Here is an 18,985-nt window from a genome sequence, read left to right as displayed (position 1 = left end):
TAAGGCCTAACACAGCCCACCACGTAGTGCTGTTCACACCAGGATCACAGGCAATCAGCTGATAAGGCCAGCTTTGGTTCTAAGATACAGCAGCCCCCACACGCCCAGTATTCCAAGAAGATGATCTGTGTTTCCCTCCGCTGTGTCTTAGAAAGAAAACATGGTAAATGCGAAACCATAAAGAATGGGTCATTAGTGTAGGCAAATCACTGAAAGATTGTTCAGTTAGTATTTACTGGGTCACACTCTGCAGTACAAGGAAACATGAACACAGTATAAAGGGCTGAATTGTTAAAACACTTCTAAACAAAAGATGATTTTAGAATTGGGACATACATACTTTGAGTTTAAGCTGTATTAAATCAATACAATAAACTTTGGTTCATTGGTTCTTAAAAAGTAAGTTTTATTTCTGGCCGTTTTTTTCTCTTTAAAAAATAAAACGTGTAAACAAATTTCTACCCGTATGGTCAGCTGAGGTTGTGAACTATTGAGAGCGTTAAATTGTTTTAATAGTTCCTCAAAAACGTAGGGAGTTCCAGTAAGGAAAGTTTCACTTTTACGACAATAAAAGCAAACCATACAGATGTTCTGTAAAATATTAATGTATTCCTTCCTGAGTATCTAGTATCTACCTTTCTTACTTTGTCACATTTAATAAAATTAAGTACCATAACATGGAGAGAAAATAAACTCACACTACCAGACACCATTAAAAAACATCCAAACATCCTATTTATTGTGGCAGTGCAAGTCAACAGCATATATCTGGTAATGAGACCTTCATTTGGCTTCTCAACAGTACCAACATGAATGAGAACTGTCCACAGGTCTTAGATATCTTTACTATTTAATTAGATCCGGGAACGTCTTTAAAAGAGACTGTACAATATAACCAACCCAAAACAAATTTATTTACAAGCTTTTGGAACCAAATAAAATAAATCATTTTTGTTTCTCCAAAATAAAGAAAAACGCACAGAATTATGAAAATATAAGTTTGTTATAATAATCCCCACACAAATTGCTGCTGCTGTTTGAAGGCTTGCAAAGTCGACAAGTATTTAAAGTTCATCTTTCTCTCTTTTCAATATTGTGTATCTATATTCACTTGGTGCTAATTTCTGGAACGAACTTTCCGGAGGACTGCTTGCAAGATCTTCAACCTCCTGTAGAGAAAAAAAGGACATTTTATTAACTTAAAAGACAGGCGGCATTGCCCATTTACATGTATTGCTTTCTCCATTGAAATCATTCTATGTTAAGCACATCAAAAATTTGTGTGGATGTGGCAATACATATTAGGCTAACTGATGAAGATTTGGTATGTCACGTGAAGCTGGGGTCAGAAAGACTGAAGGCAAATTAACAAAGTACTGGTAACTTTCTGATGGATACTCTATCAACCCACACATTCCTGAAGTTATAATATCACCAAGACACCAGACTGAATCTAGAGAATATTTTTGCAGTACTCCAGCGCATTGATAAGTGGCATTATGTGGTACAACACTGACTACATACCACTCCGGAAGTGTTAGAGTTGAGCCGCACTTAAGCGTCACCCTTTTCTTTTCCGAGCCCTCAGACATGCAGAGTGAACAATTCTTGGTAACAATGTACTGAGCACTAGCCTGTGACCATATGTTAAAAAAACAATAATCTACAGAACAGGGAGATGGGAGGGCCGGCCCGTGAGGAACCTGCAGTGAGAGTTTCAATCACAAAAAGCGTTACTCAAGGCAAGCAATCAGGTCGTCTGGTTGATACTTCTAACCGCAATTCCTTACATTAGAATGGATGCGAAAGCAACACCTCTCAAAGTCAGAGACACTGTGGGGTGGATTCAAACTAAAAGGTCTTGAAGAAACGAGCAGGCAGTGTCCTTTCTGCTGAACTTGGCAGTCACTGCAATAATGCTTTGTGAACTTATGTATGGATGCCCATGTCACAGCCTGGCAGAAATTAATGACCGGCCCTCCTCTCACCAGTATAGTGGTAGTGGCCTTAGCCCAGGTGGTTTGGGCTCTCAGACCATCCAGCAGTTGCTTATTGGACAGTATGTAGCAGACAGTAACATAGAGGACTAGCCAACTTTGCTCCTGCAAACTTAAAGCTGAATGTCCACTTGATGGGTCTTGGTACGATCAATGTAAGAACTTACATTTCCTTTTTGAGGTCCAACTGATGGAGCCCCTCCTGCTCTTTGAAGGGTGAGGGGGCAGCAAAGAATGCCGGTAGAGGTATTGACTGCCCGACATGAAAGGGAGTCACAACTTTTGGCAAGAAGGCCACCTGAGTCCTCAGCACCAATTTGACAGAAGAAAAGATGGTGGAGGGCAGTTGCACTGAAGTACCAGTTACTTAGCTTCAGAAACAAAACTTTATCTAGTAGAGACTGAATCTAGCAGCAGATTCCTTACTTTAGAATAATCCCGAGACGTCAGACTGGATCTGAAATCTTTTTGAGCAGTACCTCTGCGCATCTGTAGGTGGTGTTGCTCGGCTTCGAGTTGGCGCCGTCCACACCAGAAGTGACACGTGTGCTGCCAATATAGGCACCACCCCAGCGCACTGACATCAGTTACTTTTCACAACCTTTCCATGTCAGAATTGCGGAGCCACAAAGGTTGCTGATGTACCAGTGGGCAGACTAAAAGGATCTTAAAAGGGCTACCTTATATGGAGAAATCAGTTCACAGAGCGGGAAGGATGGGAGGGTCAGTAAGGAATATGCAGTTAGAGTCTACTAGATAAGGCGTTACAGAAGGTAAGTAACTTGTCCATCTGATCGAGGCTTCTAAACACAGATTCCTTATGTTAAAATAGATACACAACCAATTCCATTCCAGAGATGGGTCTGCAAACATTTAGATCAGGAAGCCCTGGAAGACTGAATGGGCAAAATGCTTGTCACAACAGACCTGATTGATAAAGTAGCAGCGCTTGGTAAATGTGTGCAGAGAAGCTCAAGTTACAGTCTGACAGATGTTCAGAATAGGGAGCTAATGCAGTGGATGAAGTCTTAGCTCTGGTGGAATGAAAACACAAGCCCTTAGGGTGTTGCTTCTTGGCCAATGAGTATCAGATTTTAATATCCATGAGGTGATATGTTTCTTCAGGCCTTTTCTTTATTTGGGCCAACAAACCCAATGAAGAGTTGATGGTCCACTTGGAACTCCCTAGTACAATCAATGTAGAACAATGCTCCTATAGGGTTCAGGCAATGCAGTCCATCCTTAAATGCTGAGGGATGAGGTGAAGTAAAGAAGGTTGGCAATGTGTTGGGCTGACCTGCATGAAAAGGTGTTACTACTTTTGGTGGGAAAGAGGTATCCGTTCTCAAAACCAGTTTTTCTGGGTAGAAAATCGTGTAAGGAGGGTGTACAGAACGAGCTTGCAATTCACTAACCCTCTTGGCTGATGTAATGACCACTAGAAAGGCTGCTTTTATTGTCAGAAAATGTATGGGGCATTGTGAAAAGGTTTGAAGGTTGCACACACCCAGAAAGTTAGAACTAGGCTCAAGCCCCATTTAGGCATGATGAAGGGTTTTGAATGGAAAAATATTCTGAAGTCTTGAGAAAACAATTCACAATTGGTGACAGGAGGGCTGATCTGGCAACTGCAAGAATACCAATATTACTGAAATATACCCTTAAACTGTGCCCATAGCAAAACCTCGCCGAGCTAAAGAGATCACTGACAGAGCCTCAGAAAAGGGTGCAGAAAGGAGATTAATCCGTTTGAATGCAGACTAAGCCCCAAATTTGCCCCAATGGCAAGCGTATACTGTTTTGGACGAGGGACCCATGGCAGCCAGAATGACATAACCGACTTCAAGAGGATCATCAAAAACTGTCAACTGCTGCTGCTCAGTCCTCATGTATCAAGGTGGAGTGTGTGCAAGTTCTGGTGCAGGACCCATCCCTGCTGCTGTGACAGTGGATCCTGCAGTAGAGGCAGCCTTACCGGAGGACCGATGTTCAGGAGTTCGAGATAGCATACTCTGTGCCCAATCCGGATCCACCAGACTGACTTGGGCGTGGTCGTTCCTGATGTTCTTGAAAACTCTGGGTAGAAGCGGTATCGACAGAAAGGCATACTTGAGGTCGGAGCTCCATTCGAGACAAAAAGAGTCTCCAAGTAAGTTTTGCTATGGAAACTCCAGTGCGCAGAAGTGCTGACACTGCGCATTCTCAGTGCTGGCGAGCTGATCTAACCAAGGTTCTCTCCAATCTCAGATACCATGCACCACTCCAGATGGAGACATCATTTGTGACCCCGCTAGGGATCGACAGCTGAGTTTGTCTGCTCGGTGTCCAAGACTATGCAGCACCAGGAAATGCCCTCATGTTAAAGCCATGTCCGGCCACGCAGGATCTCAACAGAAGGGTCCATGAACAACCCCATCCCGTTTGTTGGAATACTACATGGAAGTGGCTTTTTCCACGAATACCTGAACTAGCCTTCCCTTGATAGAAGGAAGCAAGGCTTTCAATGCCAGTCGGATTGGTCTCAGCTTCAGCAAGCTGATGTGGAACTGAGACTCCACCGGAGACCAGAGTCCTCGATCTCCACCTCTGCCAGATGGTCGCCCCAGGTAAGGAGTGATACATCTGGCAATAGTCAGCTATGGCTGGGGAAGGGAGAGGGGTCTGCTGCTAACCCAATCGCGGCTTGTTAGCCACCACTGCAAGTCATTTTCAATTTCCTCTGATATCTGGACCAGGTGAGAGATTTCTCTGGTGCTACGTCCACTGGAACTTCAGGTCCCACTGTAGAGCCGGAATAAGCGAACAGGTATGTGTTACCAGAAGGATGCAGGAGGTTACAAGACGCGCCATCCTCAGTCACTCTCAAGGAAATGCAAGACACAGGCTGAAAACCCCGGAATCATAGCCTGAATATCCTGGACTCACGTTCTGGTAATCAGGCGTGACTTTGGCATGCTTATAGTGAACCCCCCCAACGAATGCAGGAAATCTGCCATCATCTGGAGGTGGGAAACTACTACCTGGTGCAAGTCTGCTTTTAACAGTCAATCGTTGAGGTAGGAAAAGACTGGAACCCCTGACCTCTCCAGGTATGCTGGAACCACTGCCATCACCTTGGTGAACACCCGACAGGCGTTGCCAAAGCCAAAATGGAGCATAGCGATTTGATAATGCTTGTGGCCCATAATGAACTGTGGTTCCTCTTGTGGGCAGGCAGGAGGGGAAATATGGAAGTAGGCGTCCTGCAAGTCCAGCGCACCATCCAGATTCCAGGTTCTAGGGCTGATAAAACCCAAGCCAACGTGAGCATCTTTAATTTCTTTTTCAGGACAGGATGCAGGTCTAAATAGGTTGGATCACGGGGCGTGGCTTGGATGCCGAGGCGGCCGGCAGCTTGAACGCCAAGCTCCACTAGGGAACCCGGCATTTCTCCTGAAATCGACCCCCTAGACCCCCCCCCCCCCATGCAGCTGTGAGGGTCGGGAATCGATAGGAAACTGCCCTGAGTGTCCCGGTGAGCCGCAGTGCCGACTACGGGGTTATAGGAGCGCGCCCCGGGACCGCGCTGTATGCGAGGGCAGCATCAAAATGGCGGCGCCGTCCCTCTGAGAGGCTCTTGAACGGCACTGCGGGCGGCGGATAGATAGCGAATTGCCGGATGCTTTGAGCCCCGGAGCGCATCAATTGAGGCAGCAGCTGTGGGAGAATTGTGGCGGCGTTCCAACGGGAGCTTCGGGAGCTTCAGTTTGGGGGCTCCAGCACTGGCAGGCACTGCGGAGCGGACCAGCTCCGGAGGGTAAACGCTGGTGGCAGCTCTGAGGGACCGGAGGCTGAGCAGCAGAGGGCGGTCCGCGCCTGCTGGCGCTATTGGGGAACCTGTATCGTGGGCCTATTCTCGAGCTGTGGAGGCTGGGCAACTGCTGCCGAAAAAGAGTGCTGAGGAGGACATCAGCTGGCCTTGGGGGCTGCGGACTGAGCACCGCTGGTCAGAGGCGAGCGGCAGATCTCTTGTTGGACCTTTGCGGTGAGTCGGGGGCGCCCTGCTTGGAGGCGCTCTGGAAGAACCTAGTGATGGTGGTGGCGAGTTGGGGGAACTGTGGCCCTGACTGAGGGGGAGAGCCTGAGCGTGAGCAGCGCTGGACATAAGCCCGCCTGGGCCTCGTGGCGGAGACGGGGCGTTCTCCCTGGGGGCGCCCCTGGTCGAACTGTGCGCCGCTTTGGACTGGAGGGGAGGCTGGCCGAGTGCTTTGGCTGCGGTCGCCCTACCGGGGCCTACGTGAATTCCGCGAGGGAGTAGACGGGCCCACTAGCGGCACGGCGAGAGATGGTGCTTGATGTTCCAGGCGGAGTGAGGGAGGGCTCCTATTGGCCTCCCCGGACCTGGGGGTCGTCCCTTGGGATAGTCCGGTGACCGGCGGGGATCCCGCGGCGAGGCCATTGGGGTGCTCCGACGACCATCGACATGGGCAAGCCCCGGGGGAGGAAGGAGGAAGACCCGATGCCCTCTGACGCAGAATCCCCGCCTCAGGACGACAGGGAAGCACAGGATTCGCCGTGTGGTCTGGGGCTCCAACTTCAACTGGATAAGATCTTGGCTGCCATTGCGGACAGTCGTGTCGCCCTCCAGCAGGACATTGCGCAAGTGGCAACGGGACTGGGCCTATTGCGAGCTGATCACTCGAAACTGTCCGATCGGGTGAAACAGATAGAAAACACGATACAGGAGATTGAACCTGCGCAGACCGCGCTGACTGCAACGATGGCGAGTGCCCTAGATCGAATAGCGGTGCTGGAGCGGCGGGCAGAAGACGCGGAAGGCAGAAATAGGCGGAACAACATCCACGTGGTAGGATTGCCGGAAAAAATAAGGGGTCGGACATGGTGAGCTTTCTGGAAAATTGTTTCAGTACAGTAGTGGCCCCTGAGGGATTGGCGACCTTCTACACCCTGGAACGCTCACACCGTGTCCCTGCTAGACCTCCACTGCAGGGACGCCCCCCCATGGCCAGTGGTGGCGCCGCTGCTACATTTTAGGGATCGAGACTTGCTTCTTCAGAAGGCTCGCAGTGACGGCCCTTTTCAGGTTGACAATAGCAATGTTACTCTGTTCCCGGATTACTCACTCGAGACTCAACGGCGCCGCATGTCCTTCCAGGCTGTCAAGAAAGAATTGCGTGCAGAGGGGATCCGGTATTCTCTGTTCTTTCCGGCCAAATTGCGCATCATCCCAGATGGGAAGAGCTGTTTTCACGACACACCAGAGGAAGCGTGGGCATGGCTGGAATCATACAGAGCCGGCAAAGACTATCGGGAGGTGGAAGCGCGGGAGTCGGCTGGGGGCTCTCAGCCTCGCAGATCGCAACGTATACGGCATCGACGGCGGGGTTTACGGAAGCCATCAATATCACAAACAGCAGTGGAGCGCAAGGGAGTGCTGGATGCGGTGACCTTTGGAGAATTACTGAGGACCTCGACAAATGGCTTGGACCTGGGGAGCGACAAGGGCCAGTCAGAGGCAGAATCCTCTGCATCGGACAGTACTCATTTTCCGCTGGTTACACCAAGAACGGCGGACGGACTACTGGATGAGTAGACTTTGTACCCTTCTTGGGATTGGGATTTCTGATTTGGCTAGATGTACCGTTAAGTTTATCACTGTTGGGGGCTCTTCATAGTGCGCTAGAAGCATCTAGAAGCATGGAAGGATGGAACCCTGGGCTGATTTTAACTAGGCGGGGGAGGCAACAACAAAAGCGGGGGGTTATGGGGGGGGGGCTACGCACATTCATTGGGGGACCTGGGGCGGACGACAGGTGCGATTTTGATTACGTGGAGGTTATTTACTAGTCTCTATCCACCCCCACCGGATGGTTACAGTTTGCTTGCCTTAGCTCTTTGAGGCACGTGGTTGGGCTAGTTTGGATGGGATTCACTATGTTGGTGCCTGTTCTTGGGGGTTAGGGAGCTGATGTGGGCGGGGTGGGATTGTTGGGGGATGGAATTGTTTTGTTTGGGGGACATTGCCTGCCGGCGTGACTAATTAAGAATGTAGAGCTCTTGTGCATTGTACATTCATACTATGGGACAATTACCTGGCAGCCAGGGGGGGAGGAACGTGCCGTGTGTTTTTTGCATTACTGTTATGGGCCCATTACCTGATGTGAAATGTGTGACCTGGAATGTATGGGGATTGCACTCCATACAGCGTAGATCTAAAGTTCATTCCTATTTGGTGCGTAGGGGCGTGCAGATAGCCTTCCTGCAGGAGACTCATTTGACTAGGACAGAGGGATTGGCTCTGCAGCACAGATGGCGAGGCCAGCTTTACCACACCATTTATTCAGCATTTGCATGAGGTGTGCTGATCTGGATTAGAGTGGGGGTCCCCTTTCAGATGACTGATCAACTGGTAGACTCGGAGGGACGCTATGTAGTGGTTAGAGGACACCTTTATGGGCAAGAGGTGACCCTTTGCAGTGTTTATACCCGTAATGTGGACCCGGCGCCCTTCCTGGAGAATCTATCTGTTGCCCTTGCGGATTATTTTACGACTCCAGCATTGATGGGGGTAGATTTCAACTCAGTTGTCAATGTGACCATGGACAGGTCCCACCCTCCATTCTCCATAGCTCCGGCTCACAGACTAGCGAAGGCCAGCACCCAGTGGCAGAATAACTGGGGATTCATTGATGTTTGGCAAGCGCAGCACCCGGACGATAGAGACTATTCGTACTTTTCGGCTTTGCATGATTTGCATGTGCGATTGGACGCAATGTTGTGTAGTCCTGGCCTGGTATCCTTGGCGGTTGGTAGCGAATATTTATCGCGCGCCATATCGGACCATAATCTGTTGCTGGTGAGTTTCTGTTGTGTTGCGGAGCGCCCTATTGTACCCATCTGGACACTGCGTCCTGAGATGTTAGAGGATCAGGCCTTTCGCGCAGAGCTTGGGGATGGGGTGGAGAAATACTTTGCGGAGAATGCAGGCACGGCCACGACAGCGGCCCTGGAATGGGACACTTTTAAAGTGGTGATTTGCGGGATATGTATCGCTAAATGGGTGGGGGTGAGGAAGCTGCTATTACAAGAAATCGAGGCGGGTGAACTGATCCTAAGGGTGGCTGAGAGAGCCCACTCGGACAATTCTGGGACGCGTGACACGGTCCAGTCCCGAAAGGAAGAGGTAGCGGTGGTTGTGGAGCGCCTACGGTGCTTCGATCATAGAGCTTACCTGGTACGAGCGCATGAGGAAAGGGATAAAGTGGGCACGTTGTTGGCTTGGCTGGCTGACCCCGCTCCTAGATGCGTACCTATATTGGCACGGACCTCGCCCTCAGGAGGTTTAGAATACACACAACATCAAATAAATGACCGATTTCGGTCCTTCTATGCGAGTCTATACACGAGCCAATTGCAGACTGGGGAGGCGTTGTTCAATCGTTTTTGGAAGGGTTGGAGCTGCCTACTGTTGAGGAGGAAGAAGCGGAATCCCTTGGTCAGGACATCACACTTGCCGAAATTCGCTACGCTATTAAGCAGTTGGCGCGTAACAAAACCCCGGGAAGCGATGGGCTGCCTATCGAATTCTACTTTGCATATATTGACCTCCTGGCTCCCAGATTACTGACAATGTATAAAGAGGCTAGACAGCGGGGGGTACTGCCGACCTCTACTAGGGAGGCTATCATTGTTCCCCTCCTCAAGCCAGGGAAATCCCCGACTGATCCAACTGCGTATGGGCCTCTGTCTATGCTCACCACTGATTATAAAATATTGAGTCGAGTGCTGGCCACTAGGCTCCTCCCCTTCATGACACGATTAGTACACTCTGATCAAGCCGATTTTATCCCGAATCGCAATACAGCTAGCAGCATACGTAGGTTGATAAGAAAATTGGATGGAGACTGTGGAGCGGAGGGGCGGGCGATGATTCTTTCGGTCGATAATGCTAAGGCGTTTGATAGCCTGGAATGGCCCTATTTGTTCTCAGTCATGAAAGCATTCGGGCTTGGAGACGGATATGTCCGCTGGACGAAAATATTATACTCATTGGCGACTGCTAGGGTTCGGATTGGTAGAGTGATTTCCTCATCTTACCCCGTGGGACGGGGCACTAGACAGGGCTGTCCGCATTCGCCCTTGCGGTGGAGCCCTTAGCGGTGCGAGCCAGGTTGGGGCTGGCGTACCAGGGCTTGCGGCTTCACAACCAGCCGCATTTTTTTCACTGTATGCGAACGACCTCCTATTGTTTCTAAGAGATGCGGGGGAGGCCCTGGGGGGAGCGCGCTCCCTTCTTGGCTGGTTCGGGGATATCTCAGGGCTACGGGTTAACTGGGCGAAGACTTGCATATTCCCGGTGACCAGATCGTGCGATCCGCCCATACTACCGCCTGATTTGACGTGGGAGCCTAGGTGTCTCCCCTATTTGGGGACGCATGTGTACCATACTCAGGAGGATCTCCTTGAAGGCAACATCGGCAGAGCGTTGAGGGGCCGGAGGGGTAGTATGCGGTTCTGGGGGACTCTCCCATTGTCGGTGGCAGGTCGCATAGCGCTGCTGAAGATGGTGGCGCCTCCTAGACTCTTGTACTTTTTTCGGACCCTGCCGATACGGATACCTGTTGCCTTTTTCCGACAACTCCGTTCTGCGGTAGGGGGCTTTATCTGGGGCGCGGGGTGGCTCAGGGTAGCGTTAGATACTCTGATGCGGCCGAGAGCTGTAGGAGGGCCTTGCAGCCCCAGATTTTAAATTATACAATCTAACTGCACAAATTCCAACACCTTACCCAGGCGGTGGCATTGGAGTTTCGAGGACCGGAAAAGGACTCCGAACCGGATGTGCCACGGCATGTTCTGTCCTTTGTGGTCCTACAGCAGAGACTACGGACTTCTGAATTGTCGATAGTGGAGGGCACCCTAAGGCATTGTTGGAAACTATTCCACAATAGAATTGGGGTACGGCGACCATACGCTCCCGAAATACCGCTGGGCATGTGCACGGCATTGCCACATAGGGGGGACTGGTCCGCCCTCTCAGAGTGGGAGGAGCTGGGCTTACAGATGGTGGGTGATCTATTTGCAGATGGTGCTCTACTGCCCTATAGTGCATTGCAGGAGACTTTTGGTCTCCCATGTGGCCATTTTCTAATGCACTGGTTACCGCTATCCAGAAGTATTGGGGTACTGGCCTCCCAGAGCCGCCAACAAAGCGGAAAATGCCAATATGTGGTGATGGCAGCGGGCACGTATAAAGCGGTCACATTGTTATATAAATATATGCTGGGTGAGGGGCTGAACCCACTGCAGAAGATACAAGAGCAATGGGTGACAGACTTAGAGAAAGACATACCTGACGCGGCTTGGGCACATATCATTAAAAGAGCATGGAAGAGCACCAGGAATGCTAGGTTCCAATTGATCCAGTTCTTTATTCTTCACAGGGCATACCTTACGCCGGCTAAAATGAACCAGTATTTCCAGGTAGACGCGGCACTATGCCCCCGGTGTAGATTACGGGATGCGGATTAGCGGCACATGCTGTGGGATTGTCCGCAGTTGGGGGCATATTGGGAAGAGATAACTGGTTTGCTCTGTAGGGTAACCGGACGACAGATTACTCCGGACAAGGGGACTTGCTTATTACACTGGTTTCCACTCACTAGTAAAAATAAGTTGTCTAGCAAGTTTATAGACCTAGGATTCTTACTAGCCAAGAGGTAAATTACATCTCATTGGAAGGCAGCAGCAGGCCCTGGCTACACTAGATGGAGGGCGGCATTGCGTATGTGGGCAGGTAGCAAGAGTTCGGTCAGACTGCAGCAGGCGCATAGGTCCCATAGTGACAAAGCACTAGAGGCGGCGCGGGCTTGGGAGGCCCTGGTGATGGAGCTACGGACATCAGATCTAGACACTGACTCAGAGTCCAACGTGCTGACGGAGGATGAAGGCCAATATACATTCTCCTCTAGGCATTGGGGGATGGCATGCGAGGCGATTCTCGACTTCCGTGGTGGTCAAACTATTTAATGGTATCGTAGATGTGATGACATTTGTACAACCCGCACACTAGGGTAGTATTTTGATTGTATTCATTCTTTTGATTGCAGGTAAGGGGGAGGGGCGGTTAGACGGGGAGGGTGGACCTGCATATGGAGTTGAATGATGACCTGACGCCCGGCACTTTAATCACAGCAGTTTATTGTTTGGGGGGGCTTGAAACTGCAGTGGTGGGTCTGGTACAGGGACCTTGCGCCATTGATCGGTCCTGCACAATTGATTGGTTGAGTGGTGTCAATGATCCCTCTCTTACTAAATGCCGGGCTCTATGTAACTGCGATGGTCCATCCTCATGTCTGTTTGTGCTTAAAATAATATAAAGATTTATAAAAAAATAAAAAAAATAGGTTGGATCATTTTGATCTTTTTGGGCACTCGAAAGGAGCGGGAATAGCAACCAAGACCTACTTTTGATGCTAGCACCCTCTTGATGGCACCTTTAGCCATAACAGCCTGTACTTCCTGACTGAGCAGGGAGGGGTAGACCTCTGTCAGCTGGTTTGAGGATGGTGGAATTAGTGGCGGGTTTAAAGAAAGGGGATGGAGTAACCACGCTCACTTATATAAAGTACCCACTTGTCCAGTGTTCTGGACTGCCAGTAGGCCAGGTGATGTTGCAACTGCCACCAACTGGGTGCCTATGATCAGTGGCATAGCTAGACCTTTTGCCGCAGTTGTATGAAGAGGTAAAACTGACACTGCCCCAAAACCTGTGCCGCCTGGGGAGGACCTGCCCCCCTTGCTACGCCACTGCCTGCGATGTTACAAGGGCAAACTATAGAGTTTGGAGGCTGCGGCTAGCGGGGTGGCAGACTGCGTTGACCTCTGGCTGGTTGTCACACGAGGTGCATGGGAGCCAGGTCCGTGGCCATAAAATGACTTAAAGTCTGTTGGCCTTGGTGGCAGGATAGAAATAGATGGGGTTGAAAGCCTTTTCTGTTGACATGGAAGGGCTGAGATAGAGAATAAGGTAGGCATGGGTCATTCGAGAGGCTCAAGCACCAGGCAGTGGCTTGGCTGTCTTTAAAGCCACAGAGTAGCTGAAGGTATAGGACCTCAGCCTCCCTCTGCAGCACCATAGAGAAGGAGGCACATTCCTTCATATTCACGTTAAGAGGAGAGACCAGGCCATTGTTTGGTGAAGTGTCCCAACTTCTTTCATCCGCGAGTTTAACATACCAGTTATCACTGGCCTCCTCAAGAGTGTTGCATTCATAAGGATTCTTAGATCCTCACCATCATACTCCTCTTCAGGTCTGTCGAAAAAAAGGAGGCAGTGGCTCTGACTTAGAAGGTCTAGGTCATTCTAGCACCGAATTTGGTGTTGGGCAACACCAGCCCGGCTCCACATTAGAACCAGGTATGGTGTCTGGGTCACGCTGTGGCACCAGAAACGACTTTGTTGGAACGGACACCAAAAAACACAAAGTTACTTACCTGTACACTGTGGTTCTCCAGTATTGATATCTTTCATAGATTCACATGCTTGAATCTTCCCCGTCGTCATGATGGGAGTTTCACAGTATTAGAAATAGAACAGTATAAAAGAAAAAATGAATAAACCAGTACAAAGGCAATTATACTTTGTTAACCCATCGCAATCTATATATGGTCCAAATGTCAGCCAATGAGACGCCAGCCCTGAGATCACAATTCCCTGCCGAGCCACCATACCTCAGATTTCAAGCACAAGTGTGAGCCAAGGATACTTATCGTGAGGTAAAAGTGGTCCACCTGAAAACGGGGAGGCGGGCGAGCCGTATGTAAATCTATTGAAGATATCAATACCGGAGCACCACAGTGTACAGGTAAGTAACTTGTTTTTTCTCCAGCACTGAATCTTTCATAGATTCACATGCTTGAATCAGAATAGAAAGCACTATCTCACACATCAAAAGCATTTTAAGGGTAAGACCCCTTTTATCCTTATGGCCAAATTAGTCAAATTTCATAAGCTACTAGATTAATAGCATGCATAGCAGATTGTGTCTCAGAATGCTACAAACAACAAAGACTAAATATACATAAATATATATATAGATATATATCACAACAACGCAACTACTTCCACTGCGGCGAAGAAGGAGAAACTGACCACTGCATCCAGGCAAGATGTTTATTAAACCAATATATCCTGCTTCATCTGATGACGTGTTTCGGGCTTACAAGCCCTTGTTCACATAGAGACTGTTTCCTGGTTATTTTTAAATGCTGCTACAAACCCGCCCTGGTCACATGTTACAGTCACATGGTGATGAAGGTCAACAACAGACTCGGAATAACTTGTTTCCAGCAACTTTACGATTGCACATATCTTTCTGTACACGGTCTTAAAAAAAACCAAGATATATATAATATATAATATATAAATAAACCATTTTGTTGTCACTCATAACAAAATTATTACTTAAATGCATGTTGTAATTTAGAAATCGTGAATCTTTGACAGGAGAAAAACCCGAGAACTAATATCTAAAGGGGTTGAAGTACATAGTTATATTTCTTACAGCACCAATGCTTATACTTACCTAATATTGATAAGCACATTATTATATATATATATATATATATATATATATATATATATATATATATATATATATATATATATATATATATAATTATGAAGAAACAATCATATCATGCATTACTTCATATACAAGCGTATTCTTTTGAAGGAAAGAGTACCTTAAAGGTAAAGTCGACTGAGCACGGCCTGTCCCACCGCTGAATCTCCTTTCCATGCTGTGTCCAGACAGTAGTGCCTGGTAAATGTATAGACAACTGACCACGTTGCTGCTCCACAAATGTCCGGGAGCGATACTCCTGCGAACAATGCGGATGAAGTAGCCATCTTCCTTGTCGAATGGGCCGAAACCTTCGAAGTCAGAAGTCTTCCTGCCTTCTCGTGGCAAAATGCAATTGCTAAAGATATCCATATGGATATACTGTTTCTGGATAAAGCAAACCCCTTCCTGGGAGCAGCGAAAGCGATTAGCAGTTGGCTTGATTTTCTAAAAGTCTTTGTCCTTTTAATATAAAATCTTAAGCATCTTCTGACATCCAACGTGTGAAGACATCTTTCCACTAGCGCCATGCACTTCGTGAACACTCTTGGAGCTGAGTGGCGCCCCTCCACCTCGGACCTCAGATACCGTTAATGTTTGACATAGATTGGGACATGGAAGTTTGCATCTAATCGATCTAAAGATGTCATAAAGTTTCCTCTGTTCAGTATTAGAAGAATCTCTTGCAGGGATAACATTCTGAAGAGTTGTTTTCTTATATTCTTGCTTGCTTCCTGACAAGGTGGATGGCGCCTTGAGAACGTCACTGTTGCCTACCACTGTCCTGCGACTTTCCCCTAGCCAATGTCTTTCTTCTGTTCGCCTGTTGATGGTAAGGCAAATTGGTCGATCGAAACGGTTGTTAATTAGGGTATTTGTGATACCCCTGTTGCATGTAGCTATATGACTGAAAAGATAGCCTTTGTTGGTATCGGCCTCTTGCTCCTCTACCACGAAAGGACTGAAACCTTTGTTGTTGTAGATTCCCTATAGCACGTGCTGTGTCTGTATCAGTCTTAATTCTCTGAAGACCATCATCCACATGTTTTCCAAATAGATTTTCACCATCAAATTTTCACAAATCGACAATTTTTGCTTACATTTCCAAACAGAAAGAGGTGGCTTTGAGCCAGCCTTGTCTGCGAAGAGCGATATCTCCTGCTATCTGCCTAAAAGCCACTGAAATGTCCATGGCTATATCAATCATTTCAGAGGCTTCCCTAGCCCCTTCTTGTAGAATTTGCATCACCTCTTCCTTCTTATCATCATAATGGTGAGATAGCAAAGGCGCTAAGTCAGACCACATTTGTCTGTCATACCGGCTTACTATGGCTAAAGCATTTGATGCCTTGATGGACGCGACTGCCAAAACCACTGTTTACCAGTGCCATCTAGTTTTCTACCCTCCTTGTCTGGTAGAGCGGAACATGTAGCGGCTGGGTTTCTAGAGCGCCTCTGCGCTGCTTACATGACCACTGATTCAAGTCTAGGATGGCCAATTAGACATGCCGGAGACGATGCTAGAGCTTTATATTTTTTCTCCATTCTCGGGGTTGATGCCGAAATAGAAGCTAGATTTTTCATAATTTATAGACCTTCCTCACATATGTAGCTCACCAATGGAATGGTCCAAATCGATTTCCTAGCCGAATCATTGAAATCATATAAGAAACAGTCTGCCTGTTTCAAAGGAAGAGGTAGATTGAACCTCTTCGAGGCTCGCTCCAGTAACTTGTGGTACCCACCAATTACTACCGGCAGAGAATTCGCTGGGGAAGGAGATGATGGAGGAATGTACGGATCCCATTCGTCACCCACAGGCTCTTCATCCTGTGTCACCTCTCCCTCTTCTGGTTGTTCTTCCACATCACACTCTATATAGTCATCCCTGACGGCTATCACTGTTGGAGGAAGTGTCTGCTGGGAGGCACTGCCTTCTCAGAAGAGGCTACACTCTGCGTCTTACTCAGGGTGTTCGGTAAAGGAGCATTTGCTTCCGGAAATCGTTTGTAATAGTCCTAGATCATGTGTCTCGGATCCGTAACCAGCGAGATTGCCACTGAAACAGTATCTTCCCTGGGAAGTGGAGGATTATTCTCCTCTTCCTCGTATTCATAATTGTCCTGAAAAGATTTGCACCTCTGTGATCTTGTTGGAGGATGATCTTTAAAAGAGAAATCATCTTGCAAATATTCAATTTGGTCTTGATGCTCTTCCTCATCCGTATCTCGGCATTTCACCTTGAGCTGAGAGGGACTATACGCAGGTCCAAAAGAACCTGCCTCCTCTGATTCCTGCATTTCCAACAGATGAGAAGGTGGTAGCAGCAAGATTTTGCTCCAAGATGCCTATTCTGAAGTAATTTTTCCTGAATCAAGTATTACTGAGGACCTTTTTCTCTCCATCGACAAGCCCGTCGATGGTGGAAACCTCTTGGTCATCGACGAGCTTTGTATATTTGGAGACTTGAAAACCATCGTCGACAAGGTAGTCGTTGAGATAGTCGATGGAGCTCTTGTCGATGATGTCATCCTCATGGTGGCCGCCAACGAGGCCTTCGTCATCTTCAAAGTTAAAGTTCCTGCTGTTGACGACCCATCAGTGAAGATGAATGCGCTGCTCTCATAGACGAGTCTGCCGTCGACGGGGCCTTTTTCTCCGCAGATTTTTTAAGAGGAGTGTGTGGCACTGATGAAGAAGACTACATAGAAAAGCCCTTAGGAGGCAGTAAATCTGGCACCTTGTCTTTGGTTTTACTGACTTTTGTTTTTTTAGAGTCAGCTTTAGTAAAAGTAGGCTTTAGCTTTCTTTCTGGAGTAGAATGAGCCTCTTCAGCCTCTGAACCAGACTCTGATCTGGATTTCTTCTTCTGTAGCCACAGAAGTAAACGTGCCTCTCTGTCTTTTAGAGTCTTGGCAGAGAAAGTCCGGAAATGCTTACCCTCCTTGGGAACATACTTGGGATTTAAACAATATAAACAATCTTTGTGGGGGTCCTCAGAAAACAGTCTAGCCTTCCCACAAGATCTGCAGTGTCTGAATAACCTCTTTTTAGAGCCCTCGGACATCTTCCCAAAATGAAAAAACTAACAATACCTCTTTCCAGAAAATACGGAGTGGAATAGACAGGTCAAAAGTGCACCACAGAGTGAAAAACTGAACAGAGCTCAGGGAGACTCCTTCCTCACACGACGTGCAGGTAAAAATCTGAGGTATGGTGGCTCAGCAGGGGATTGTGATCTCAGGGCTGGTGACTCATTGGCTGACATTTGGACCATATAAAGATGGCGATAGGTTAGCAAAGAATAAATTACCTTTGTATTGGTTTACATGAATTTTTTCTTTTATACTGCTATATTTCTAATACTGTGAGACTCCCACCATGACGAGGGGGAAGATTCAAGCATGTGAATCTATGAAAGATTCAATGCTGGAGAATCACAGTCTACCAATTGGAGCAGTTTTGGATCCAGCACTGGATCCAAGGGGCCAGACAGGCGTCGAGGGCGGACCCACCGGCGGAAATCCAGTGGGGCCACCTGCCGAACCCATGTGGCCTAAAGGCACACCAGAGGGTTGGGTCTGCCCAAAAATAAGGTGCATGGCCCTCAGACTTCACTGAGTTGGGAGGGGATGTAGGAAAGTGACCCTTTTTGCACAGTTGCCCCCACGTTTTGCCTGATGTTGATGCTCTTTGACCAAGTGTTCCCTGGGTTCCTGCAAACTAGGTACCCAGGGCCTATGTTCTTTCCCTAAATCTGTACTATTGCATAACAAAAGTGGCAACTCTCTGGCCACATGCAAGTCTCTTGTAAAAGGTACCGTAGTAGGGAAGGCCTCTAACGGCTGCAGCACATATTGTGCCACCCTTAGTGACCCTGTCCCTTTACACACACACACTGCCATTGCAGGATGAGTGTTTTGGTGCAGAACAAACTCAAGCGTCAACATGGCACACATCCCTCTGTGTCATGCCTACAACTCACTGCCTATAGCAGTAGTCAGCCAACCCTCTAGCTAGGTGCACTATGCCACTGGTGAGGGTACAGGTTACCGAGCCCGGTGCCCCTCCAGTGTCTAAGAATACTCTTAGACATTGTAAGTGCAGTAATGCCATAAAGAGTACATGGTCTGGGAGTTTGTCATTACACATTTTACAGCTCCAAACTGGCTTTACTGAAAACTGGTAAGTTTGATATCAAACATTTTAGCTCATAAAAATCCCACACTGATTCCCGTGTGGGATTTAAAAAAAGGAAAATGCTACTTACCAGTATGCATCTGTTCTTGGCATGTAGGGCTGCTGACATTCATATCTTAGCATAGATCGCCGCCTAGTGTTGGGTCCGGATGTTTGCACCTTGTT

The 18,985-nt window shown here is 48.0% G+C and overlaps 1 protein-coding gene across 1 annotated transcript in view; it reads right to left on the bottom strand.

Annotated features, from left to right (window-relative positions):
- Positions 1-385: 385 nt before the first annotated feature.
- ERP44 (endoplasmic reticulum protein 44) overlaps positions 386-18,985 on the bottom strand; it is a 552,790-nt gene continuing 534,190 nt past the window's right edge. The window contains exon 12 of the mRNA XM_078687681.1: positions 386-1,169. Coding sequence (XP_078543807.1) covers positions 1,065-1,169 — 105 coding nt within the window. The 3' untranslated portion in view covers positions 386-1,064. The remainder of the gene's footprint in view (positions 1,170-18,985) is intronic.

This window comes from Lissotriton helveticus, chromosome 4_1 (assembly GCF_964261635.1).
Source record: "Lissotriton helveticus chromosome 4_1, aLisHel1.1, whole genome shotgun sequence".
Classification (NCBI taxonomy): domain Eukaryota; kingdom Metazoa; phylum Chordata; class Amphibia; order Caudata; family Salamandridae; genus Lissotriton; species Lissotriton helveticus.
This window is presented reverse-complemented; position numbering and strand designations above follow the sequence as displayed.